This window comes from Pristiophorus japonicus, chromosome 3 (assembly GCF_044704955.1).
Source record: "Pristiophorus japonicus isolate sPriJap1 chromosome 3, sPriJap1.hap1, whole genome shotgun sequence".
NCBI lineage: Eukaryota > Metazoa > Chordata > Chondrichthyes > Pristiophoridae > Pristiophorus > Pristiophorus japonicus.
Window position 1 is genome coordinate 66,018,635 of NC_091979.1, and position 23,898 is coordinate 66,042,532.

Genomic DNA, 23,898 nt, shown 5'->3' on the forward strand with positions numbered 1-23,898 from the left:
CTTTGCGGGCTGATGATGCACACAATTCTCTGCTCACCTCTCCCAGCACCAGGACCAATATGGGTTTGGAGTTCACCATACATAGTTAATTAGGGCTTACATCAGGAAATCTGGAAAGGTTCATCTCGTATGCTGTTGCTTCACTTTAGTTTAGTGCTGGGATGGGAAAATTGGCTCTCGTACCTTTATAGATTCCACCTTAACAGTATTAAGCTCCTGTACATCTAAATAGAAAGACATGTCTTTCTTTATGAATGTAGGATTCAGGATCAAAACAGAGATGTCTACCAAAGAAAGATTGTAAGGTGTATAAGTTTGGGATAATATTGGACTTTGATGTTATGTTTCCTAAGCACATAAAAGTAAATAAGGTAAAGTAAAAAGTAAATAGACAATATAGAAAATAATTAGTATAATGAAAAAAGAAAAGAGTTAACAGACAGAGCAGAAATAGCATTTTCATAATCTTTTTGAAATATTTGTTTTAGTAACAAAAAGAATTAAGCACTAATATTACAATAATGAAACTACCCCTGGCAGTCGAGAAGAAGTAGCAAAGAAGTATTATTAGGATATTTTACTGCAACACTATTTTAACAGAGGTCAACATTCCCAAGAGTTATTTTCGGCTTAATATTTAATACCTCTATAGATTTCTTCAATTCAATTTACAATACTGAATATTTCAAATTTACAGAAGTGAATTCTCACAGAGAATATGTGCTATTTTAAATGTTGAAAAGACCTTTGTGTGTGCAAAGATAGGTATCTACTACATAGATATGTAAAATAGATTGTAATTTGATTTGATGCAGACGACAAGTTAAAAACAATTCAAAGTGTAAGATGTCACTGCTCACCGAGGTCTGAATGGTGCATCGCATACGTATTGGCTGACAATTACAAAGAATTTGGAACTACCTGTACATTATTTATGGCTCAGCTGCACATTTTCCCGAAGAGATAAAAAAACACAGCATCTGGCAATGCAATGGTGACAATTGGCCACAGTGAGTGAAACAACATCAAGGGCAGTCTTCTCAGTTGCAGGTATCAAATCATCTTGACAGATGGTTATACAGGTGCCACTATAATTATATCTTAATACTCCACACATCTTTAATTATAATAGGTAGTTAAAAGATCACTGACTGCTCTGGTTAATGTTTAATTGGACTCAGAGTTGTATACTGCTACTGATTCTGAAAATGAAGCAAAAGCCAAATCCGGTTTCTTAAAAGACAAGTCTACAGTCATATCTTATTCCACTTGATAAGGAATAACAAAAACTAGTTACAGACAGGGGCTGCTTTTTTTAAACAGATGTTGTTGGCACAGTTGAGCAGTGATTTTGCATATTTTTCCAACATATTGGGAATTCTTTTTAACTGCAACACCTCGATGAAAAGCCATGGGTCACAGCTCAGGACACCACCACAACGGAAAAGATCAGTATAAATCGAGTGCTTGGGTGATGACAAGTTAGGTCATTTCAACTTATTTCTACAAGACAGAAATATTCCCCACCTCCTAACCAGAAGGCACCTCACTGTTATCAATAAAATAGGAAAAGCACTCAGATAACACAAAGTTAGTGTCTGCTAAATAATGTTTGTAACACAAGCTTAGGAGCCCAAAATTCCAGGAGTCCAGCATTGTGGAGCTGCTGGATGCTCACGAAAGCCACTATAAACCCTGTCCCAAATTGTCCCTTTTAGAGTTGAGTATAGTTTAGCCACAATTAAAAAGACATACGCAAGCTAAAACCTGCAATGAATCTGTGTCTTAAAAGAATAAGTCTTAACAAACAAAAATTACATAGTTTCCATTCTCAGAAGTGGAGGTTCTGGTGGATCAAAGGATGGTTGCCCTGTTCAACACTCCAGAGCAACCTCCCCAAAAGAGGCATACCTGTGGGCTTCAAAATATTGACATTGATTATTGATAACTACCTATTAATGCCAACTGTGCCACATCGTGCACATGGAGTTGAAAAATATGTTTTTCCGTATCATAAAACTGCTAAACCAAGACTCAGAACATTTCCAAGTACGTGCACAAAGTGTGACACTTTGACTGCAACATGGCACACTTTCCAGTTGCTAATTACAACTGGCACCAAGTTCATCGTCTACGGAGCTGTAGTAATACCCGCCCTCTTGTATGGCTCAGAAACATGGACCATGTACAGTAGACACCTCAAGTCACTGGAGAAATACCACCAACGATGTCTCCGCAAGATCCTACAAATCCCCTGGGAGGACAGACATACCAACGTCCTCGATCAGGCCAACATCCCCAGCATTGAAGCACTGACCACACTTGATCAGCTCCGCTGGACAGGCCACATAGTTCGCATGCCAGACACGAGACTTCCAAAGCAAGCGCTTTACTTGGAACTCCTTCACGGCAAACGAGCCAAAGGTGGGCAGCGGAAACATTATAAGGACATCCTCAAAGCCTCCCTGATAAAGTGCAACAATCCCACTGACGCTGGGAGTCCCTGGCCAAAGACCTTCCCAAGTGGAGGAAATGCATCCGGGAGGGTGCTGAACACCTCGAGTCTCATCACCGAGAGCATGCAGAAATCAAGTGCAGGCAGTTGAAAGAGTGTGTGGCAAACCAGTCCCACCCACCCCTTCCCTCAAAGACTATCTGCCCCACCTGTGACAGAGACTGTGGTTCTCGTATTGGGCCCATGAACCACCTAAGAACTCATGTTAAGAGTGGCAACAAGTCTTCCTCGATTCCGAGGGACTGCCTATGATGATGATGCTGACAACTGGAAATCTGGTCATACTTACATTATAAAGTGTATCCTGAAAAATTATTTCAACAAAACCTAGTTACATGACTTAGGTATTCCTCTATTCTTTGAACATTCAGAATCTGGTCTTGCTATAACTGTAGTATAAGCACACTTCTTGAAAGTATTCTGGTTTTCTGATTACTCTGTGAGTTGTGGATAATTTTGAATGTGACAAACAGTATTCATATGCAATTATTAATAAAGCAAATTATATTTAGAAATTAACGTACCAAAAATTCAAAGCCCACAGATATCATGAATCCCCCTTTGTACTTGTGGCCCAAGATGGGGAACTAATCAAATGCTTCAAATACAAGCTACCCTCATTTTTTATCTCGAAAACTCATCAGCCGGATAAGCCCAAAGTCAGTTGTTCACCTTACTTCCAGAGACTTCGTAAAGTATCGAGAAAAATGGCAAGTAAAAAGTTCATTTTATTTAATGTGCTTACAATAATTTCATTCTCTGTTATAAAAGGAAAAAGAAAATCTTCATTTTATGTGCACAGGAAATGGGCCCTTAGTTCTAAGCTGCTTTAAAGAGACAGCGCCTTCATAGAAGAGTGCTTGGTAAAACTGTTTCTTATTTCTTTTCAATGAGATAGATCATTGTCATGTAACTTGCACAAGGCCTCATTGCAATGTACATGGAACAGGAACCAAAAAAAATTCCAAACCACTTTTTAAGGGGATCCTTTTAAAATAAGTTTTCATTGAGCGCAGTAGATAAGCTATGGGTATGTTCCACGCTGTGCAAGCACCAAACAACATTTCCTGGAATCAAGCAGTGAAGTCACTTAGCAGAGATTATGAAATGTTATTGGAAGTATTCCATTGAAGCCAAAGTAACCTCACAGATCTCTCACATTTGGCAGAGTCTCATGTGGCACAATATGTACATGCTGGAGCTTCTCAATCTCCCACTTATGCATAGTGTCAGTAATTCCAAGCACTTCATAGAATCATAGAATGGTTACAGCACAGAAGGAGGCCATTCGGCCCATCAAGCCCGTGCCGCCCTCTGCAAGATCATTTCGGCCCTGTCCCCGTAGCCCTGCAAATTTTTTACCTTTTGAAAGGCACAATTGAATCTACCTCCACCACTCTTTCAGGCAGTGCATTCCAGGTTATAACCACTCGCTGCTTAAAAATCTTTTTTCCTCATGTCGTCTTTGGTTCTTCTGCCAATCACCTTAAATCTGTGTCCTCTGGTTCTCAACCATTCCGCCAATGGGAACAGTTTCTCTCTTTCTACTCTGTCAAGATCCTTCATGATTTTGAATACCTCTATCAAATCTCCTCTCAACCTTCTCTGCTTTAAGGAGAACAACCCCAACTTCTCCAGTCTATCCACATAACTGAAGTCCCTCATCCCTGGAACCATTCTTGTAAATCTATTCTGCACCTTCTCTAAGACCTTTACATCCTTCCAAAAGAGTGGTGCTCAGAATTGGATAAAATACTCCAGCTGAGGCAGAACCTATGTTTTGAGGCTGAACCAGTGTTTTATAAAGATTCATCATAACTTCCTTGCTTTTGTACTCTATAGGGGAGAAATTCGGGTTATTTGCGCCTCCCTTTAGCACACAAATGACTGGGCGCGGCACAGCTAACAGCTCCGGCTAAATTCGGCAGGAATTTAGCAGCGGCGGTAACATGTAGCGATCTGCTCTGCTGCGCTGGCAATGCTAACGTTATCAACATGCGCAGTGCCCCGGACCTTAAATTGGGTCTCGCCCCCTAAAGCTGCACCGGGCGATGACAGCGACAGCTTCAGGGGACACGTACTGGGCGGATAGCCATTAGCGGGACAAAAGTTAAAGGGGAGGTGGTGTTGGTAAAAAATTGTCCAGTTTTCTTGTGCGCCCCGTTGGCGCTTTGGACGCAGGGTCCATGCCATGTTCGGTCAGCCCGGCACTCTGCTTGAGTGCCGGTCTGATCACACACAGCACACCCGCTTCCCGGTGGTCCAGGTTGGAACTTTTCTTTAATGCAGAGTATACAGCTTGGGCCCTTCCCTTTAATTCAGGGAAGATTCCCTGCTATGCGGCAGCGCTACGTGGCCCAGTGCGTAGCACTGCTGAGCCATGCACCCCACTACCACCCCAGAAAAGAAGTGGAGCACTTGATTTAGCGCTCCGCTTCTTTTCAGGAGCGGTAACCCCAATTTATCGTGAGAGACGAGACATCTGCGCCTGGCGCCAAGTCTTGTGCCTCGTGCGTATAACCACCCCCAAACGGGGTGCAACCACATTTTTAGCCCTTTGCTTCTATTTATAAAGCCCAGGATCCCGTATGCTTTTTCACCGCTTTATCAATCTGTCCTGTCTCCTTCAACAATTTGTGCAGATATTCCCGCAGGTCCCTCTGTTCCTGCACTCCTTTAGGATTGTACCCATCAGTTTATTGTCTCTCCTCATTTTTCTACCGAAATTAATCATTTTACACTTTTCTGCGTTAAATTTCATCTGCCACATGTCCGCCCATTCCACCAGCCTGTCTCTGTCCTGTTGAAGTCTATTACTATGCTCCTCAGTGTTCACTAAGATCCTGTGGGTAACTCATAACCACTCCATGCCCACTCCAAATTTTATTTCCAAACCCTGGCACTTTTGCATTCCACCAGGGAACATCACCAAAAGAGAGACTGCAAACAGCTTGAAAATAAAATTTCCCATAAGGCAACATTAGGCTGTCCCAGAAAGTTCCTTTGAGAACAATATTTTTTCTAAAGTTGCATGTCAGCAGCCTATTTCTCAGGGGACAAACACAAAATAAATCCTCTTGTAACTGTGACTGTGAGCTCATCTTAAAAACTTTTTTGACTCAAGTTCATGTGCAATCATCAATGGGAGTAAGTGACATTTGATGAATTGGTTCTGGCAGCTTCCAATCCTCCTCTCTAACTGAGCTGATCGGCTTATACTGACAACCTTCAATCCCAGTGAAAAAAGTTGCTTTTTCTTGCGAAACACTAACAAGTTGACTCATAGATTCGAATGCTTTCATCTTGAGACACCAATAGTTGGCATCTATCCTGCATCTATTTCCAGGTATAATAGATACTCTAGGCAACAATCAATCTGTCTGCTTCCCTTGTCGATATGGTACATTGCTGCCATGTGGGGAGATGTTCTGAAGTACTAATCAGGGTAAGCTTCTGCACAGCCATCTCATGACCCAGCATATCAACTTTGTAATTTATCAAACAATGGATCAGTGCAGCAACACTGCTTTAACATTTGCCACATGGACTCCATTTTGTGCCTTGACATTATTCAACTTCACCTTCTACCCCCTTTATACAATCTTTGACAAGGATCACAAAGATATAAACATTATTTTCAGCCTTTCTTAAAAAAAAATCAAGTGCAGCCACTGAATTTGAAGTGATCATTTTAAGGGCTGGATGCTTCGAATTTCATGAGCCTCCTATTTAAAAGCTCCCTGCATAAGATTCAACCTACAGAGAACATACTCAAAATATATAGAAATGGTCTGACACCTTGGGTCACTGGGGTTGCATGGAAGGACACAGGAGCATGAAAAGCAGAGCCAGTTTTATCCCCATGACCGAGGAATCGACCATTTACTCTCCTAAAAACATTGGGTGATTCTGGAAGTTAAATGTAATCTGTTGTTTGATCAATTATTTCTCTGTAACCACTTAAAGGGCAGAAATTAAATTCAAGGTTGCTTTGAATCAAGGCTTAATCTAATTTATGCAGATTTGTTTTTATTAACACGGAGCAGGAAATTCAAGGCTTATGACTAACCAAAGTAACCATAGTTTTGCTTAGCTGTCTTCTCAATCAATATTTTTTGAGAATCTGTTTTACATTCAGACAGACACTGGTAAGTAAGTAGAAAGATGCACAGACAAAGGGAAATAAGCTGATGAAGTCAATACTGACAAAAAACATTAACTACAACATTTAAACAACAAACATTGAATTTAAAGGGAAAGTTAAGTTTGAATTTATGGACTGTAGAAACAAAATTAATGAATGAATTAAGATTTAACAAATTAAAAATTAATATATCATATAAATAACCAACAGTCTGATTTGGTAAATTTACAGCATTCTCAATCTGAACTGATTCGGCACACAACTAACCTTGGTTATTCTTGCATAAAATCCTTTGGTTATGGATACCTCGCCCACATGTTTGATTATTTTCGGCAACACAGAGGCTCTCTTCAAGCAGATGCCAATGATAGCAGACTGGCTCCTCACAATGAATGGCTTCTATAAGGTATGGACATCTTGCAGCATTGCCGGTGGGCTCTCTAACTACATGGCGTCTTCTCATCTTAAAACCTACAATTGGATTGACAGTATTTTAGTGAAGCAAACAAGAATAAAACACACAGGAGGCAAAATTGCCCCTTTGCATAGCCCCGTTAGCACCTCCGGGGGGTGCTAACAGGGTGTAATGCAGTTTTCGCTCAGGGGAGGAGGCACTACCGCCTCCCAGGAAATTGCCCAGCAGGTTTCAGAGGTGCTGCCTTGGCAGGGCGGCGCCCCACGGTTAGCGCCCTGGGCCGCCACGCAACCGGCGACGACGTCATCACCGTGCGCGGTCAACCCCTTACCGCCCACGGGGGAAATTGCCCTGTGGCCCGTGAGGCTGTGGCCCGTGAGGCTGGCGCGGGCAGACATCCGCTCTCAGGACACCCCTTAAAGGGGAGGGTGCCAGCGCCCTGGGCCGCCATCTTTATTTGTCGGCCAACTCTCGGGTCGGCTCGACGATGGCAGCCCTAGCGTGGTCTCGACCGCCACCGTGCAGCCTGGCACTCCGTCTTGAGTGCCGAGCTACTGGCCCGGATTCACACTGCCCTGATGGCCCAGTGGCACTCACCAAAGAGCCTCCAGAGTGTGCAGCAGCCCTCCCCTTTAATTGAAGGATAGGGCATTGCTGTGCATAAGCACTACGCGGAACTTACTTGGAGGGGCAGTATGCCCAATTCAGCATCGAGGGCAGGACTTCTGCGCGGGGCGCTAAAAGTCCCGGACCCAGAGGGTTACGCCTCAATCCGGGCGCGGGGCAATTCTGTCCCAACAGTATTTAGAATAACAAATGGAAATCAATTATATTCACCCAAACTGGTGCTGCAATTCAACAAAGAAGATCATATTGCTGGTGCAAAGGTAATGAAAGCAAAATCATCTCTAAACATGGCAAAGTGCATTGGAGCTCTTCTGAAATCCATTTTTTGTAGACCAATCACAAGTATCAGAAACAAATAATTAAAGACATGAAAAAGCTTTGTAGATATTGACAGTAACCAATGATTATTGATTATGTTAATTATTTATATGAGGAAACAGATGATACAAGAGCTGTAAGAGCTGTAAATGTAGTGGTGCCAACAGTGGTGAACGAGTGCTCCACCAAAAAGCAAGCTACAAATCCTTGTCCAATGCCACAGCAGCAAACATTCTTCTGGCTGATGTACACAGCATCAATATTAACTGTACAGTATTCACATTTCAGACCATCCATACACTTTAGAAAGAAATGTACCCATTAAATAAATGTGCTGCAGAAGTGTCTATCCTGCAGACAGAACTATCTAATTCAATCCAATGGAGATGAATTAAGACAAGGAAAACAATGTACCAAAGCTATGGCAGCATAAGCTGGTAACCTTTATTTAAGAAAAGTACTAAGGGTTGATCGCTGAGTTGACAAAGAATTCAATACAGATTGTATTTGGAATTAAAATCATAATATTTATCAGATTTGGGACTTTGACCTATAGTTTCTTTTCATTGCAGCTAATAAGTCTGCATTTTCAGAATGTCATTGATACAGAGGTTGGATGAATGATTTCAATGTTCTGCACTACAGAATCAAGAGAGTGGTGAAACGGTAACAAGGGCTTTAAATGCAGAGGGCTTTTTGCCACTTATTAGGCAAGGGGATTGAGCAGGTCACCAAAAGTACTGTTCTATCAACTTTTCCCTAGCCTTTCCAGCTGCAGTGCATTGAAGTGCCCCTCCACCTTTAGGTTCTCCCTAATCTTCATCCAATCCTTCCTCATCTGATGATGCTCCTTCTTAGAATGATAGAATCATACAAGGGTAACAGCACAGAAGGAAGCCATGCAGCCGTTAAGCCCATGCCAGCTCTCTGTAAGAGCATTTCAGCTAGTGGCACTCTCACGCCCTTGCCCCACAGGCCTGCAAATTTTTTTCACGCAGTTACTTATCCAATTCCCTTTTGAAAGCCATGATTGAATCGGCCTCCACCACCCTTTCAGGCAGTGCTTACGAGATCTGAACCACTTACTGCGTAAAAAAGTTTTTTGTCATGTCGCCTTTGGTTCTTCTGCCAATCACCTTACATCTGTGACCTCTGGTTCTCGACCCTTCCGCCAATGGGAACAGTTTCTCTCTATCTACTCTGTCTAAATCCCTCATGATTTAGAATACCAATATCAAATCTCCTCTCAACCGTCTTTGCTTTAAGGAGAACAATCCCAGCTTCTCCAGTCTATCCGCATAGCTGAAGTCGCATCCCTGGAACAATTCTTGTAAATCTTTTCTGTACCCTCTCTAAGGCCTTCACATCCTTCCTTGTTGCCATCCAATCTTCTTTGCAATGCCAGATTGTGCAGAATGATGTAAAATGTTATGATGTGGCATTCTTTGTTTGGGTCATATTGTAGGGAGTCCCCAGAGCAATCAAAACACCTAAACCTTTGCTTCAAGATGTCAATGGTATGCTCCATGAGGTTCCTGGTGAACCCATGACTCTCACTGTACCTGTGTTGGACAGGCGTGGTGGGGTTGTGGAGAGGTGTCATCAGCCATATCAGTCTGGAGTATCCCTTGTCGCCTAGCAGCCATTCTCTGATGTTACTGGATTTGTTCAGAAATGGGGGCTGGTGGATGACGGTCACAGATGAAGGTTTCGTGGCAATTGCCATCAAAACAAACAATCACTTGCATTATTCTTCTGTGGTGATCACACACCAGTTGTAGATTGATGGAGTCGAAGCCTTTCCTGTTCAGAAAAGCTCCTGGCTTGTCATCTGGTGCTCTGATAGCTATGCGAGTTCTGTCTATAATGTCCTGAACTCAAAGGAAGCCAGCCACTGCTGCATATCCCAGCACTTTCTCATTCTAGCTGTTGGTGTCCATTGGGAAGGTAATGTACTGATTTGGTCTGACAAGGAGAGCAACATAGGTGACCTGTTTGATGTTTACAGCAGACTGGAAGGTGTGGGTGATGTCACCTTTACCATTCTGGAAGGGGCCCCGAGGCAAATATTTTGAGGGTTGTTATGATGTTGACAACCAGTGGCAAAGCACAGTCCCCTGCTCCAGCAAGCAGCGGATCTTGCTGAAGGCTGCATCGTTCAGCAACCTGCCTGGTGAAACATAGGCACCTGATACAGTGCTCCTCGGAGATATCCAGGAAACTGAGTCTTGACCTACAGAGCCTATGCTCGGGGTAAGGCCTTCTACTAGCAGCTCTCCTTCCCTTCTAACAGGCACACGTGCTGCTCGTCTTGTTTGCTGTGACTGCTGCTGATGCTCCTCTTCCACTAGCTGTTCCGCCATCCAAAGAAATAAAGTAAAATTAACACCTGTGATAAGCAGTAAGTGCTTAATCAGGGTAAGTAAGTGAGAAAAAAATCCAAAAAAAGCAATCATCCAGTTCAGAACGGCCCTGGAAATTCACTAATCACAACATCACGAAGATCCTAATGATCTGAGTGCCTGCAGGTGAGGGCCCCTTTAAATACTGTTTCCAGTCATGTCAGTCAGTTTCTACGGCCAATCCTGTGAGGTTTTACTCAGCGAATTGATGCTGGGCAGGGTGTCTGGCCCACCCTGTTAAAATAGCGTCAGGATCCCAATCAAGCACCCGCCATTTATCTTACCTTTTTCTTTTAACTCTTTTCAACTTTGGTGGTGTCTGCACTGTGGAGCTTGGCCCTTCACCTTGGATTCTAAATTTTACAGTATCATAAAAATGTGTAGTACTTTTATCGGGCATTTCTGAAGGCTGGCACAGGTGATGTGCTTTTTGTTTTAATTTAGTGGTCTTTCTTTAATAAATATGTTGGCATGCCTATTTATCTGAAATTTCCCCGAGGAAAACCACAGCATAAAAATAGTCTGCAGTTATACACTGGGGTAACTTCCATTCACTCCAGCTGTTCCTCCTAATGTGTGTCTCCATGAGTCTGAAGAACTGTAGCTACTGTCTTTCAGTTAACTCCAGTAATTCATGAGGATCCTTATAAATTGAGTAATTCCCCCCCTTTTCTTCTGGGTTCATCGCGGTTTCATTTTGTTGGTTGATGCTCAAGTTGCAGGAGCAATTTGGCTAGAATTTGCTTCTATGAGCACGGTTGTAATAAGTTCAACTTCATTTATAGCCTTAAATAATCTATTATTCATGGCAACAGGCATTAAATAACCCACAAATTATAAAATGAGAATCTCCATGCTGAATTTAGATCTGCAATTCATGCGCAGCATGTTTTAAAGACTTAACTGCTACTTCTCATGCAGTGCTCTTCGAATGTTATTCAATTTATTTGCTCTATTTTTATTATTGTCTATGCTATGGCACACAAAAATGTACAAACATCGTCAAGAATAATCTCAAGCAATTGCTGAAAAAACTACAAACCAGAAAAAGACAGGGTTGAAAAGCAGCAGGGGTTAGTCATCAAAAATCTCCTTATTCAAAATCTTCAGAAGTGTGAGGGCATATTGGACTAAGATTATGTTATTTCACAGTTACCAATTGGCAGCTGAACACTTTGTGGCCTGTACAGAACACAGCAGTGAAGTTATAAATTTTCACGAACAGCTGAACCGCTTTTATTGTCATTTATCTCTCTCAGGCAGTGCGATTCACTTAGGGTTCAAGAATAAATTTACTCTCTTCATCCCCATGCTGTAGCTCACATGTGGTCATCAAATTCGAAAGGAGTCAGCTGAGTTTCTGTGACTAACTTTGCGGACTCACCATTCAATAGGGCAAGAGGACATGCCCTCAATTCTCGACCAATTCTTCTCTCTAAGTGGTCATTTGGCAATGAACAAGAGCAGTCCTGCTATTTTTTTCTCCCTCTTGCAAAACATGTGACCACTCTTGAGCTCCGATAATGACCAGGATGAGGCGAATAATGCATAAGTCAGGGATGCAAAATTATATCCAATCACTCCGTGACACAACAGATTGAAGCAACAACCTGTTGTGCCAATTTATGATAATATAACTTTCAAATAAAAATAATTGAAAAGGGTAAACTATTCTGGCCCCAATTTAGGGAAAATATGCGACATGAGTGGAGATTTAGCAAACACGCGCAGAACACTCCAGTAAAATTTCCAAGATTAAACAATTAAAGGTGTGGCATATGATAAAGTTAGGGCTAACAATAGAAACATAGAAACAAAGAAATTTACAGCGCAGAAGGAGGCCATTTCGTCCCATCGTGTCCGCGCCGGCCGACAAAGAGCTGCACGCCCCTGGTCAGCAGCGCTAAAGGTTACATATAAACCTATGAACAATGAGGGAAAGGCAAAGAGTACCCAGCCCAACCAGTCCGCCTCACACAACTGCAACACCCCTCACACTGAAACATTCTACACTCCTCCCCAACCGGAGCCATGTGATCTCCTGGGAGAGGCAAAAACCAGCTAAAAACCCAGGCCAATTTAGGGAGGAAAAATCTGGAAAAATTCCTCTCCGACTCATCCAGGTGATCGAAACTAGTCCAGGAGATCACACTGGCCGTATTCTATTCCCTGCAGTACTTACCAATTATATCTGCGACGTCCAACAAAGGTCATTCGGTCGAATCCCAATTACCAGCTCCAGGTCCGTAACCCTACAGGTTATGGCACTTTAAGTGCCCATCCAACCATCTCTTAAAAGTGGTGAGGGTTTCTGCATCCATCACTCTTCCAGGCAGCGAGTTCCAGATCCCCACAATCCTCTGCATAAAGAAGCCCCCCTGAAATCACCTCTAAACCTTCCACCAACCACCTTAAAAATATGCCCCCTCGTAATAGAAACCTTCACCAATGGAAATAGACTCTTATTATCCACTATGTCCAGGACCCTCAATATTTTGTACACCTCAGTGAGGTCTCCTCTCAATTTCATCTGTTCCAATGAGAACCAACCCAGCCTATCCAATCTGTCCTCTGTAGGGGAGGATGAAAACCCGCTCATTTTACCCAGAAGGAAAAGGGCTGTGGGATCAGTCTGTGCTGTGAATTGAAACCGATACAGTTTGACCTTGGCAGAGCAGTGATTGGACGGGGGAGGACACCGGAGGGCCAATGGTGAGACAGAGTCAGCCCGAAGCATGAAGCTTTCAAGCCAATGGGAGAGCACTTGCTCAAACTGTGGGACTGACTCACAGCCATTATCGGACTATTGCCTTCCCCATGTTTACACTATGGAAGGAAATTATGCAGATCTTCGGAAAACTAGGGAACCCAAAACAAACCAAGGACCTACACAATGGCTACAGGGGGCCAACCCAATTAACACACACTCAAACCTTGAGTAGGTTAGAAAAACTGAATTGAAGGAAAATTATGCAGACCTTTAGAAACCAGGGAACCCAAAACAACCCAAGGGCCTACACAATGGCTACAGGAGGCCAATGCAATCAACACCCATTCAAACCTTGAGTAGGTTAACATCAGTGGAAAAAACCCGCAATAATCTAAAACTGCTGCATTTTTCAAAATCACAAAGCCCACCAATAGGAAGAATCGATTTCAGCAGGAGAGGCGGACTGGATAATCTGGCTATAAAAAGGGGTTTCTGACGTAGTGTGGGTGGTTCCCTGCCCTCGTCATCCAACAACCAGCAAGACTTTCGACACTGAAGGAAAACCAGTGTCCGAAGACACCGAAGATAGAAGAAACAAACCACTAGACTGCAGAAGGCACAGTAGTGAGTATAACCTCTGGTCCCCAGAACTCCCAACTCAGTTAGGCCAGGAAAGGTGGGAGGTTGGGCATTGTACTGCTAAACTTGTGTAAAGATTTTCGTTGTGTCCGTTTAGTGGGATTTAGGGGGATTGTTTTGTTGGTGTATTGCTGTTTGTTGAGATACACCTTGTCAAATAAATTGGAAGCCTTAAGTTCCTCTTGGAATCACCTTGTCTCAGTTCTATTGTATTACATCTCCTGATCGTGAGTCTTATGTCAGAACAGTGTAAGGGAAGCTAGGAGCGCCTCGAAAACACTCAACTGTGTGTCACAGGCTAGGGAAGAAGGGGTTAGGAGTGTTTGACACTCACAGGTGCCTCACAGGCTAGGCATAAGCTGTGGGGACGCACGAGTCTCAAAACCCCCTTCATAAGCTGTGGACACAGTCTCTCCAGGGGTGCTCTTGCAGCACTCAGGGTACCTCACAGGCCAGGCATAAGCTGTGAGGGCAGAAGCCCAGAGAGAGACACCCAAGGCACAACAACACTCCCTGAAAACCCCTTACAGAACATGGTGATCGTGGCAGGACATAAGCAAACAGGACATGTTAATATAACAGATGAGGTGATAAGAGAGGAAACTAAAATGGAGGAGAGAATTTCCTCATACATTTTTGGCAAGGTGAACCTCAACAAAACTTGGGTGCAAGCCCTCACACGGGCAGAGCGCCCAGTGGATGCTGCTGCTCAGTGGACAGCCGGGAAAGACCACAACCGCAGGGTGGAAAAGGCCATCTGGCTTATCTGCCTCACCCACCAAGTCCGAAAGCTCGACCAGCGGGTGAAGGACTTGGAACAGTCTTCAGAAATCAGAGGAGCTCTCTGCTATCCGAGCTGTGGTTGGGGACAACCTGCTGGCCGAATTAGCTGAGGAGCAGCAAAGGAACTGGCAGTTGGAGGAGACTGTACAGCAAAATTCTAAAAGGACAAAGGGTGTTAAAAAAACAAGCCTGAAGGCTTTGTGTCTTAATGCAAGGAGTATCCGCAATAAGGTGGAAGAATTAACTGTGCAAATAGATGTAACAAATATGATGTGATTGGGATTACGGAGACGTGGCTCCAGGATGATCAGGGCTGGGAACTCAACATCCAGGGGTATTCAACATTCAGGAAAGATAGAATAAAAGGAAAAGGAGGTGGGGTAGCATTGCTGGTTAAGGAGCAAATTAAGGCAATAGTTCGGAAGGACATTAGCTTGGATGATGTGGAATCTATATGGGTAGAGCTGCAGAATACCAAAGGGCAAAAAACGTTAGTGGGAGTTGTGTACAGACCTCCAAACAGTAGTAGTGATGTTGGGGAGGGCATCAAACATGAAATTAGGGGTGCGTGCAATAAAGGTGCAGCAGTTATAATAGGTGACTTTAATATGCACATAGATTGGGTTAACCAAACTGGATGCAATACGGTGGAGGAGGATTTCCTGGAGTGCATAAGGAATGGTTTTTTAGACCAATATGTCGAGGAACCAACTAGGGGGGAGGCCATCTTAGACTGGGTGTTGTGTAATGAGAGAGGATTAATTAGCAATCTCGTTGTGCGAGGCCCCTTGGGGAAGAGTGACCATAATATGGTGGAATTCTGCATTAGGATGGAGAATGAAACAGTTAATTCAGAGACCATGGTCCAGAACTTAAAGAAGGGTAACTTTGAAGGTATGAGGCGTGAATTGGCTAGGATAGATTGGCGAATGATACTTAAGGGGTTGACTGTGGATGGGCAATGGCAGACATTTAGAGACTGCATGGATGAACTACAACAATTGTACATTCCTGTCTGGCGTAAAAATAAAAAAGGGAAGGTGGCTCAACTGTGGCTAACAAGGGAAATCAGGGATAGCATTAAAGCCAAGGAAGTGACATACAAATTGGCCAGAAATAGCAGCGAACCCAGGGACTGGGAGAAATTTAGAACTCAGCAGAGGAGGACAAAGGGTTTGATTAGGGCAGGGAAAATGGAGTACGAGAAGAAGCTTGCAGGGAACATTAAGACGGATTGCAAAAGTTTCTATAGATATGTAAAGAGAAAAAGGTTAGTAAAGACAAACATAGGTCCCCTGCAGTCAGAATCAGGGGAAGTCATAACGGGGAACAAAGAAATGGCGGACCAGTTGAACAAGTACTTTGGTTCGGTATTCACTGAGGAGGACACAAACAACCTTCTGGATATAAAAGAGGTCGGAGGGTCTAGTAAGGAGGAGGAACTGAGGGAAATCCTTATTAGTCGGGAAACTGTGTTGGGGAAATTGATGGGATTGAAGGCCGATAAATCCCCAGGGCCTGATGGACTGCATCCCAGAGTACTTAAGGAGGTGGCCTTGGAAATAGCGGATGCATTGACAGTCATTTTCCAACATTCCATTGACTCTGGATCAGTTCCTATGGAGTGGAGGGTAGCCAATGTAACCCCACTTTTTAAAAAAGGAGGGAGAGAGAAAACAGGGAATTATAGACCGGTCAGCCTGACATCGGTAGTGGGTAAAATGATGGAATCAATTATTAAGGATGTCATAGCAGTGCATTTGGAAAGAGGTAATATGATAGGTCCAAGTCAGCATGGATTTGTGAAAGGGAAATCATGCTTGACAAATCTTCTGGAATTTTTTGAGGATGTTTCCAGTAGAGTGGACAAAGGAGAACCAGTTGATGTGGTATATTTGGACTTTCAGAAGGCTTTCGACAAGGTCCCACACAAGAGATTAATGTGCAAAGTTAAAGCACATAGGGTTGGGGGTAGTGTGCTGACGTGGTTTGAGAACTGGTTGTCAGACAGGAAGCAAAGAGTAGGAGTAAATGGGGACTTTCAGAATGGCAGGCAGTGACTAGTGGGGTACCGCAAGGTTCTGTGCTGGGGCCCCAGCTGTTTACACTGTACATTAATGATTTAGACGAGGGGATTAAATGTAGTATCTCCAAATTTGCGGATGACACTAAGTTGGGTGGCAGTGTGAGCTGCGAGGAGGATGCTATGAGGCTGCAGAGCGACTTGGATAGGTTAGGTGAGTGGGCAAATGCATGGCAGATGAAGTATAATGTGGATAAATATGAGGTTATCCACTTTGGTGGTAAAAACAGAGAGACAGACTATTATCTGAATGGTGACAGATTAGGAAAAGGGGAGGTGCAAAGAGACCTGGGTGTCATGGTACATCAGTCATTGAAGGTTGGCATGCAGGTACAGCAGGCGGTTAAGAAAGCAAATGGCATGTTGGCCTTCATAGCGAGGGGATTTGAGTACAGGGGCAGGGAGGTGTTGCTACAATTGTACAGGGCCTTGGTGAGGCCACACCTGGAGTATTGTGTACAGTTTTGGTCTCCTAACCTGAGGAAGGACATTCTTGCTATTAAGGGAGTGCAGCGAAGGTTCACCAGACTGATTCCTGGGATGGCGGGACTGACCTATTAAGAAAGACTGGATCAACTGGGCTTGTATTCACTGGAGTTCAGAAGAATGAGAGGGGACCTCATAGAAACGTTTAAAATTCTGACGGGGTTAGACAGGTTGATGCAGGAAGAATGTTCCCAATGTTGGGGAAGTCCAGAACCAGGGGACACAGTCTAAGGATAAGGGGGAAGCCATTTAGGACTGAGATGAGGAGGAATTTCTTCACCCAGAGAGTGGTGAACCTGTGGAATTCTCTACCACAGAAAGTTGTTGAGGCCAATTCACTAAATATATTCAAAAAGGAGTTAGATGAAGTCCTTACTACTAGGGGAATCAAGGGGTATGGTGAGAAAGCAGGAATGGGGTACTGAAATTGCATGTTCAGCCATGAACTCATTGAATGGCGGTGCAGGCTAGAAGGGCCGAATGGCCTACTCCTGCACCTATTTTCTATGTTTCTATGTTCCTATGTTTCCGAAATAGCCGGGACTATCTTCAGTGTCAGGTCACTGAGTCCAAGGGTAGTGAGGGGTCCCTCAGGGAACAGAACTCTCGGTACACCCAGAAAATTTGGGAACGAGAGAATAAATTAAAAGATGTACAGGCAGCCTATAAAGTGGCCAGTAGCAGTGAGTTTGCAGATCACGGTCCCTGCCAGGAGAGGATTAAAACTCTCACCCACGCTCTATCCCAGGCAAAGGGGATGGTCGCCTTGATAGGACCCAGAGGTCCACAGGGGACAAAGGAGAGTATTGGGGGGTAGAGGAGAATCCAAAGGCAAGAGACGCCCGACCGCCTCATGAGGCACCGGTGGTTTGTCCGGTGGGGTACCAGGAGGAGCGGGGCACGCAGGTAGTAGCATACCCAGGGCTGGGGGCAGGACCAATGTGTCCCGCTCAGCAGCAGGGATGTGAGGCTCCAGCCGAGGGTCAGTTAAAGGCTGGATCAGGCGACCAGGCACTGTCTGCTGCATCGGGTATGGTGGGACAGCCAGAGGTAGAGGGACCAGCGCAGAAAGATCCTGAACCAGGGCGGATGTGCCGGTCAGGCAGCGCAAGTACGGTCCTCCACAGGGAGGTGGCCAAAGTCGGGGAGCGCTGGAGAGCGACTTTATTATTCCCCATGGAGTTCAATCACTCAGGGCCACGGTGGCCCATTTGGCCAAACTCACTCGCAGTGGGGACCCATCTGTCCACTTCATGGAGGTGATGCAGACAGGGAAATTAATTAGTGCGACGAGGAAGAGACAGCCAATCTGCTGCTCTTCTCTCTGGACAGCAAATTGTACCAGGCCCTACCGGCAGAATGCACATTTGCTGAGGTCCAGAGGGCGGTCCTTGAGGCTATGAGCTTCGATGACGGCAGTCCTTTCGAACGGGTCGAAAGGACAAGGCAGCTCGCAGGGGAAACCCTGCAGGCATTTGTGGACAGGCTGCGGGTGGTATACCACGCAGCCTGTGGGGAGCTCCTCGACCGGGCGAATCTTTCCGCGGTACAGACTTGTCGCTGGCTGAGGATGCTGGTGGCAAACTGCTTGCCCCGGCTCAAGGCCAGGGCAGAACTGTGGTTCGATTCCCGGGACCCCAACCTCACCGAGGAAGCAGTGGTCAGGCAACTGGCACTGGTCCAACGGAATGGAGGAGGGGAGGAGGAGAAAACCTCCAAAGGTCAGGTAAATGAAGTAAAACCCAACTCTATTCCCAAAAGGGAATGGCACCAGGAGGGTGGCCGCTCGATTGATAAGGAGGGAGTGTGCTACGGGTGCGGGAAAGCTGGGCATTTTAAAAGGGATTGCAGGAGCCCAGTAAAGAGATATGGAGGGAGAAGTTCTTTAGCAGCCGCCCAGAGTGGGGGAAGTGGAGCGAGCTCCTCACCATCCCTTGACGAGATAGTAGCTGCAGTGAGGACAGCACTGGAGGGGACTGGGAAGGTAGCCACGGCAACAGGCAGGGAAGCACCAGCAACCCTGCCAGTACAGAGGCCGTGACGAGCCCAGACCCAGCCTGCATACCTGTGCCCACTAGAATACGACCCCTGGGGATGACCCTGGGTCAAGATGGAGGTTGAGGGTGTATTGGGTACTTACCTTTTGGACACTGGTGCTTCCAGCACGATAGTCCATTCGGAGGACCCCGCAACCTCACCTCTATCAAACGGGGTGCCATATCAACTAGTTGGGTTCACAGGTAATGAGAAGGCTGGGTTTTTCTCAATCCCGCTCGCAGTTCGTTTAGGAGCACTCCAAACACAATGGAAGTGCATCCTGATGAACTGGGAGCAGGTGGGAAAAGGGATCTTGGGGGCTGATTTCCTCATCGCTCGCCAGATCCTAGTAGACTTGAGGAATCACTGTCTATGGGGCACAGTGGGCACGGGAGCAGAGGGAGAAGTCATGGTTATTGATAAGAAACAAGGAAAAGGGACTCTGTGTACAATGAAGCCAAAAGGGGGTTACGACCTGGAGGTTCTGGTCGGTAACACCCCGGCCGAGTACCGGGCCTATGTGCAAGCAAATCTTGCAGCATTTGCCATCCATAAACACGATTGTGGGAGAGTCACAGGAGTGGAGGTTAGAATAGATGGGGATCCCATGTCCCGCCCGCAAAAGCAGTATGGCTTTCCTCGAGAGGCAGAAGCAGACTTGGAGACAGCTTTAAGCTCGCTTGTTGAGCAGGGTGTTTTGAGACCCATAGCCACCCATGTCAACTCCCCGCTTTGGCCGGTTACGAAACCGGACAATTCTTGGAGGGCTATGGTGGATTATAGGGTGCTCAATAAAAACATCCCAGCTTGTGCTCCCACAGTAGCGGCGGTTGCGGATCTGATAGGGGAAATCCCTGCATCCGCAACCACATTCACAGTGTTGGACATATCCAACGGGTTCTGGTCTATTCCTGTACGGATGGAAGACCAGTACAAGTTTGCCTTCACCTTCAGGGAACAGCAATATACATGGAGCTGCCTCCCACAGGGCTTTCATAATAGTCCCAGCATCTTTCACCAATGCATGGCGAACTGCTTAAAAGGCTTCATCCAACCACACCAGCTGGTCCAGTATGTGGACGACCTGTTGTTGTTCACAGACAGCAGTGAGGAACACGGTCCACTGCTGGCCGAACTGCTGGTCTTACTGAAGGAAGGGGGTTTTAAAGTTAACCCCAAGAAAGCCCAGATAGGTCCAGGAGAGGTAAAATTCCTGGGCCTGACGATAAGGGCAGGAGAAAGGGCCATTGATGAGGCTAGAAGAAAGGCAGTGCAGGAACTCCCTGTCCCTGGGGATGTGTCGGGGGTAAGGTCTTTCCTGGGAATCACTGGCTACTGTAGGGACTTCATCGAGGACTATGCAGCCACTGCCGCCCCTCTGCTCAGACTCCTACATAAGGGGGTCGAGTGGGAATGGAACGAGGGCTGTGAGGCAGCATTTGGCCGTCTTAAGAGAGACCTGCAGGTAGCACCAGCCCTAGGGGCAATTGATGGGGGGGGAGGAATTCTTCCTGGAGGTGGCAGCCAGTGGTGACAGCTTAAGTGCAGTGTTGCTCCAGGGGCGAAACGGTCAGCTGAGACCAGTGGTGTATTCCTCCAGGGTCCTCACGGAGGTAGAAAAGGGATACTCCAATTGTGAGAGGCACTTGCTTGCCACCCACTGGGCAGTAAAGAGAGCTCAGATCTTTACCGGAATATCCCCCATTACACTCCTCATCCATCATACCCCGACGCAGATGCTGTTGGACGGGAGGATTAAGGACGGGACAGTGAGCAGTGCTAGAATCACTCACTGGACCCTCCTCCTCTCCCAAATGACTTTAAAGGTCAAGGGCCTCTGCGAGCCCAGGCTCGCAGCAAATTTAATCTATCCAGGGCAGCCGGATCGATGCTCAGTGGAGGGGGTATGGGACATTAACTTTGGATTTCGGGCAGGGATACACCCCACAGGCCGCGAGATCTACGTTGATGGCTCCAGTTCAGTGTCCGCGGGTACAAGACTCACGAGCTGCGGAGTTTGGGATCCCAAGGCAGGAATTGTCTTGGCTCTTAAACTCCCATGCACCCTGAGCGCCCAGCAGGCGGAACTCTCGGCGGTGATGTATGTGGTCACACACCCCGAGGAATTCCCTACCCCATACACGATTTGCTCGGACAGCATGTTCACTTGCAATTCGTGTACAGAGTATCTGGTGATTTGGTCACGGGGGTACACCTCTGCGGATGGGAAGCCCCTTGTGACCAAACCCCTGCTCGAAAAGATCGTGGCTGCAGTGGGAGAAACCGGGGATGTATATATCCATAAGGTAAAGGCCCACTTCAAAACTGAGCCACGGGGGGAAGGTAACCAGCAGGCAGACCTGCTAGCAAGGGAAGGTGCTCGTACAGGTCGCCCATGGGACCCATATGAGGCAGGCAGGATAGCAGCAGCAAGAAGCAAGCCAGGGACACAAGAGAGTGTAGGGGCAGCTGCGGCCCCGGACCTTAAAGTAGTCCAGATGCAGGATCCGGTCCTGAAGGCTGCCTTGGCTGCTATCAAAAAGGGGGAAAAGGCTGAGGGCCCATACAGTGCTGCAGATATTGCTGTGCGGGAAGACATGTTGTTTAAAGGGGACAAATGGGTAGTGCCGCCACAACACCGGAGGGAATTCCTTCAGCTGGCCCATGAGGGTCCAGATGCGGGACACCCTGGGCCGGAATCTACCTGGCAACGGGTAGAAAAGGCAGGGTGGTGGTCAGGCCACTGGTAAGACGTCCGCAACTTCTGTGCGGGCTGTCTGGTTTGCGCTGAAAACAACCCAGACCCTCAGAAAAGGAAGGTGTCGATGGAACACGTCAGGCGGGTAGAGGGACCATGGCAGTCGATCCAGATCAACTACATCGGACCCCTACCGGCCGCCCAGGGAGGTTATAAATACTGCCTCGTCCTGGTGGATGTGTTTTCCAAGTGGGTGGAAACCTTCCCTTGCCGAACAGCTACCGCGGTGGGGACTGCAAAATCCTGGTGAGGGAGGTGTTCTCTCGGTGGGGTCTACCTCAAATTGTGGAGTCCGACCGGGGAAGCCACTTCACCGGCCAGGTGATGCAGGCCACCCTAAAGGTGCTGGGGATAAGAGCCAAATGGCATGTCGCCTACAACCCTCAGTCCTCAGGCCCCGTAGAACGCCTGAACCGGACCCTAAAGGAAAGGCTGCGCAAGGAGACTGGAGATTCATCGAACAAGTGGGTGGAAGTCTTACCGTTGGTCCTCATGGGAATCCGGGCCAGTCAGTCAAAGAGCACAGAGTACTCACCCCATGAGCTGATGACGGGCCGGATCATGAGAACCCCAGTGCATGTGTTGGCGCCGGTTCTCACTGAAGGGCAGCTTCGAGAGGTGAACCGGGACCGCTTCGTCAGGAATCTGTTTGAACAGCTTCAACAGATTCACTGGCAGGCGGCCAACAACATGGGTAAACAGCACTGTGCCAATCGGCTGCTGCTGGATCCCCGCAGTCACCATGATTGGGAGGTGGGCGACCAGGTGATGGTGAGAAGCTTCGCCCGGGTCGGGGTATTTCAACCATTGTATATGGGACCATACAGCATAGTCGACAAGGCTAGCCCTATGGTCTATGCGGTTCAATTGCCTGGCCGGGTGAAGTGGTATCACATTAATCAGTGTAAATTGTTTGACCCCAAAAGAGGTGAAAAACAGAGGGGACGAGCAAGGGAAGGGAATCAGGCACTGCGGGAGGAACAGGCCCCGGTGGATTTGGAGACTCCGGAGGAGGCAGCGGGCCCCGAAGCTCGACAGCCGGGGATGGTTCACTGCTCCAGTAAGGCTATCCCACCACTGGGTAGAGGTTCCCAGCCCACTAACAGAAGTAGGGAGAAAGGCCCCAACCTGAGCAAGGTCCAAGGGGAAGCTGAACCTCCCATGGTGGATCAGCTGGGGCTAGCCCAAGAGGTGGAAGAGATAGCATTGCAGCCCATAACGTGGGACTCTGCACCGATAGTAAGGAGGAGTGACAGAGTGCCACAGCCCAGGACGCCGTGGTCCCCTGTTTACTTAGCTTCCCGCCCCAGACTGAGAAGGCGAAAGACAACAGGGAGGGTGCTCTGTTGCGCCAGCAAGGGTCTCCCACCGATTATCCAGGGCTCGGGAGGGCCTTGGAGGTCACAGCACAAGACTCATTAAGGGGGACTATACGAGCCCCTCAGCGGAGGGCATCCTGGTCCCCAGGGTACGGTCAGCCGAGTGGTCGACGACGCCTGTACAGTGACAGGATGTAGCCTGGCCACCCGAGGACGGGTGGCGGTGTATATATTTTCCCTTCCTGTTTTGTTACTTTGTGTTGTGTGCATATGTGTTTAGGTAAGGCAGTGACGGTTGGGTACAGCATTTTGTGTTCGGAACATGTTACGCGGGCCGAGCCTGGAGAGGTCTCTCAAGGCAAGGCCATATTCTTCTTGCCTTTCAGATGTCAACACCTCCCTACTGGACGTTAGTGATGCTGGTATCACTAAGGATCTGCACCGGGCACCGAGGGGACACCGAGGACTCCCTGGTTTTCGGATGCTCCGGGGGCAGAGCGCCGATAGTGACCACAGGAGAAGGGACTCCGGCGGCGGATGGCCGGGTCACCTACTCCCATGAGGGGAGATGGCCTGTGTGTTTGGGATCGAACTCCACCAAGTACTCCAACCAAAAGGACTTCACCTACGGAGAGGCCTCCATCCGCTGCCCGGGGATCACT

General features: G+C 46.7%; 1 protein-coding gene across 7 annotated transcripts in view; it reads right to left on the bottom strand.

The window, feature by feature from the left end:
- Positions 1-23,898, bottom strand: part of thsd7ba (thrombospondin, type I, domain containing 7Ba) — a 1,512,301-nt gene that overhangs the window by 805,236 nt on the left and 683,167 nt on the right. For 6 of the 7 annotated variants that reach the window (XM_070875389.1, XM_070875388.1, XM_070875385.1 and 3 more), the window contains one exon: positions 6,927-7,130. The exons of the other annotated variant lie outside the window; for it this stretch is intronic. In XM_070875389.1, coding sequence (XP_070731490.1) covers positions 6,927-7,130 — 204 coding nt within the window. The remainder of the gene's footprint in view (positions 1-6,926; positions 7,131-23,898) is intronic. 7 annotated transcript variants of the gene reach the window in all.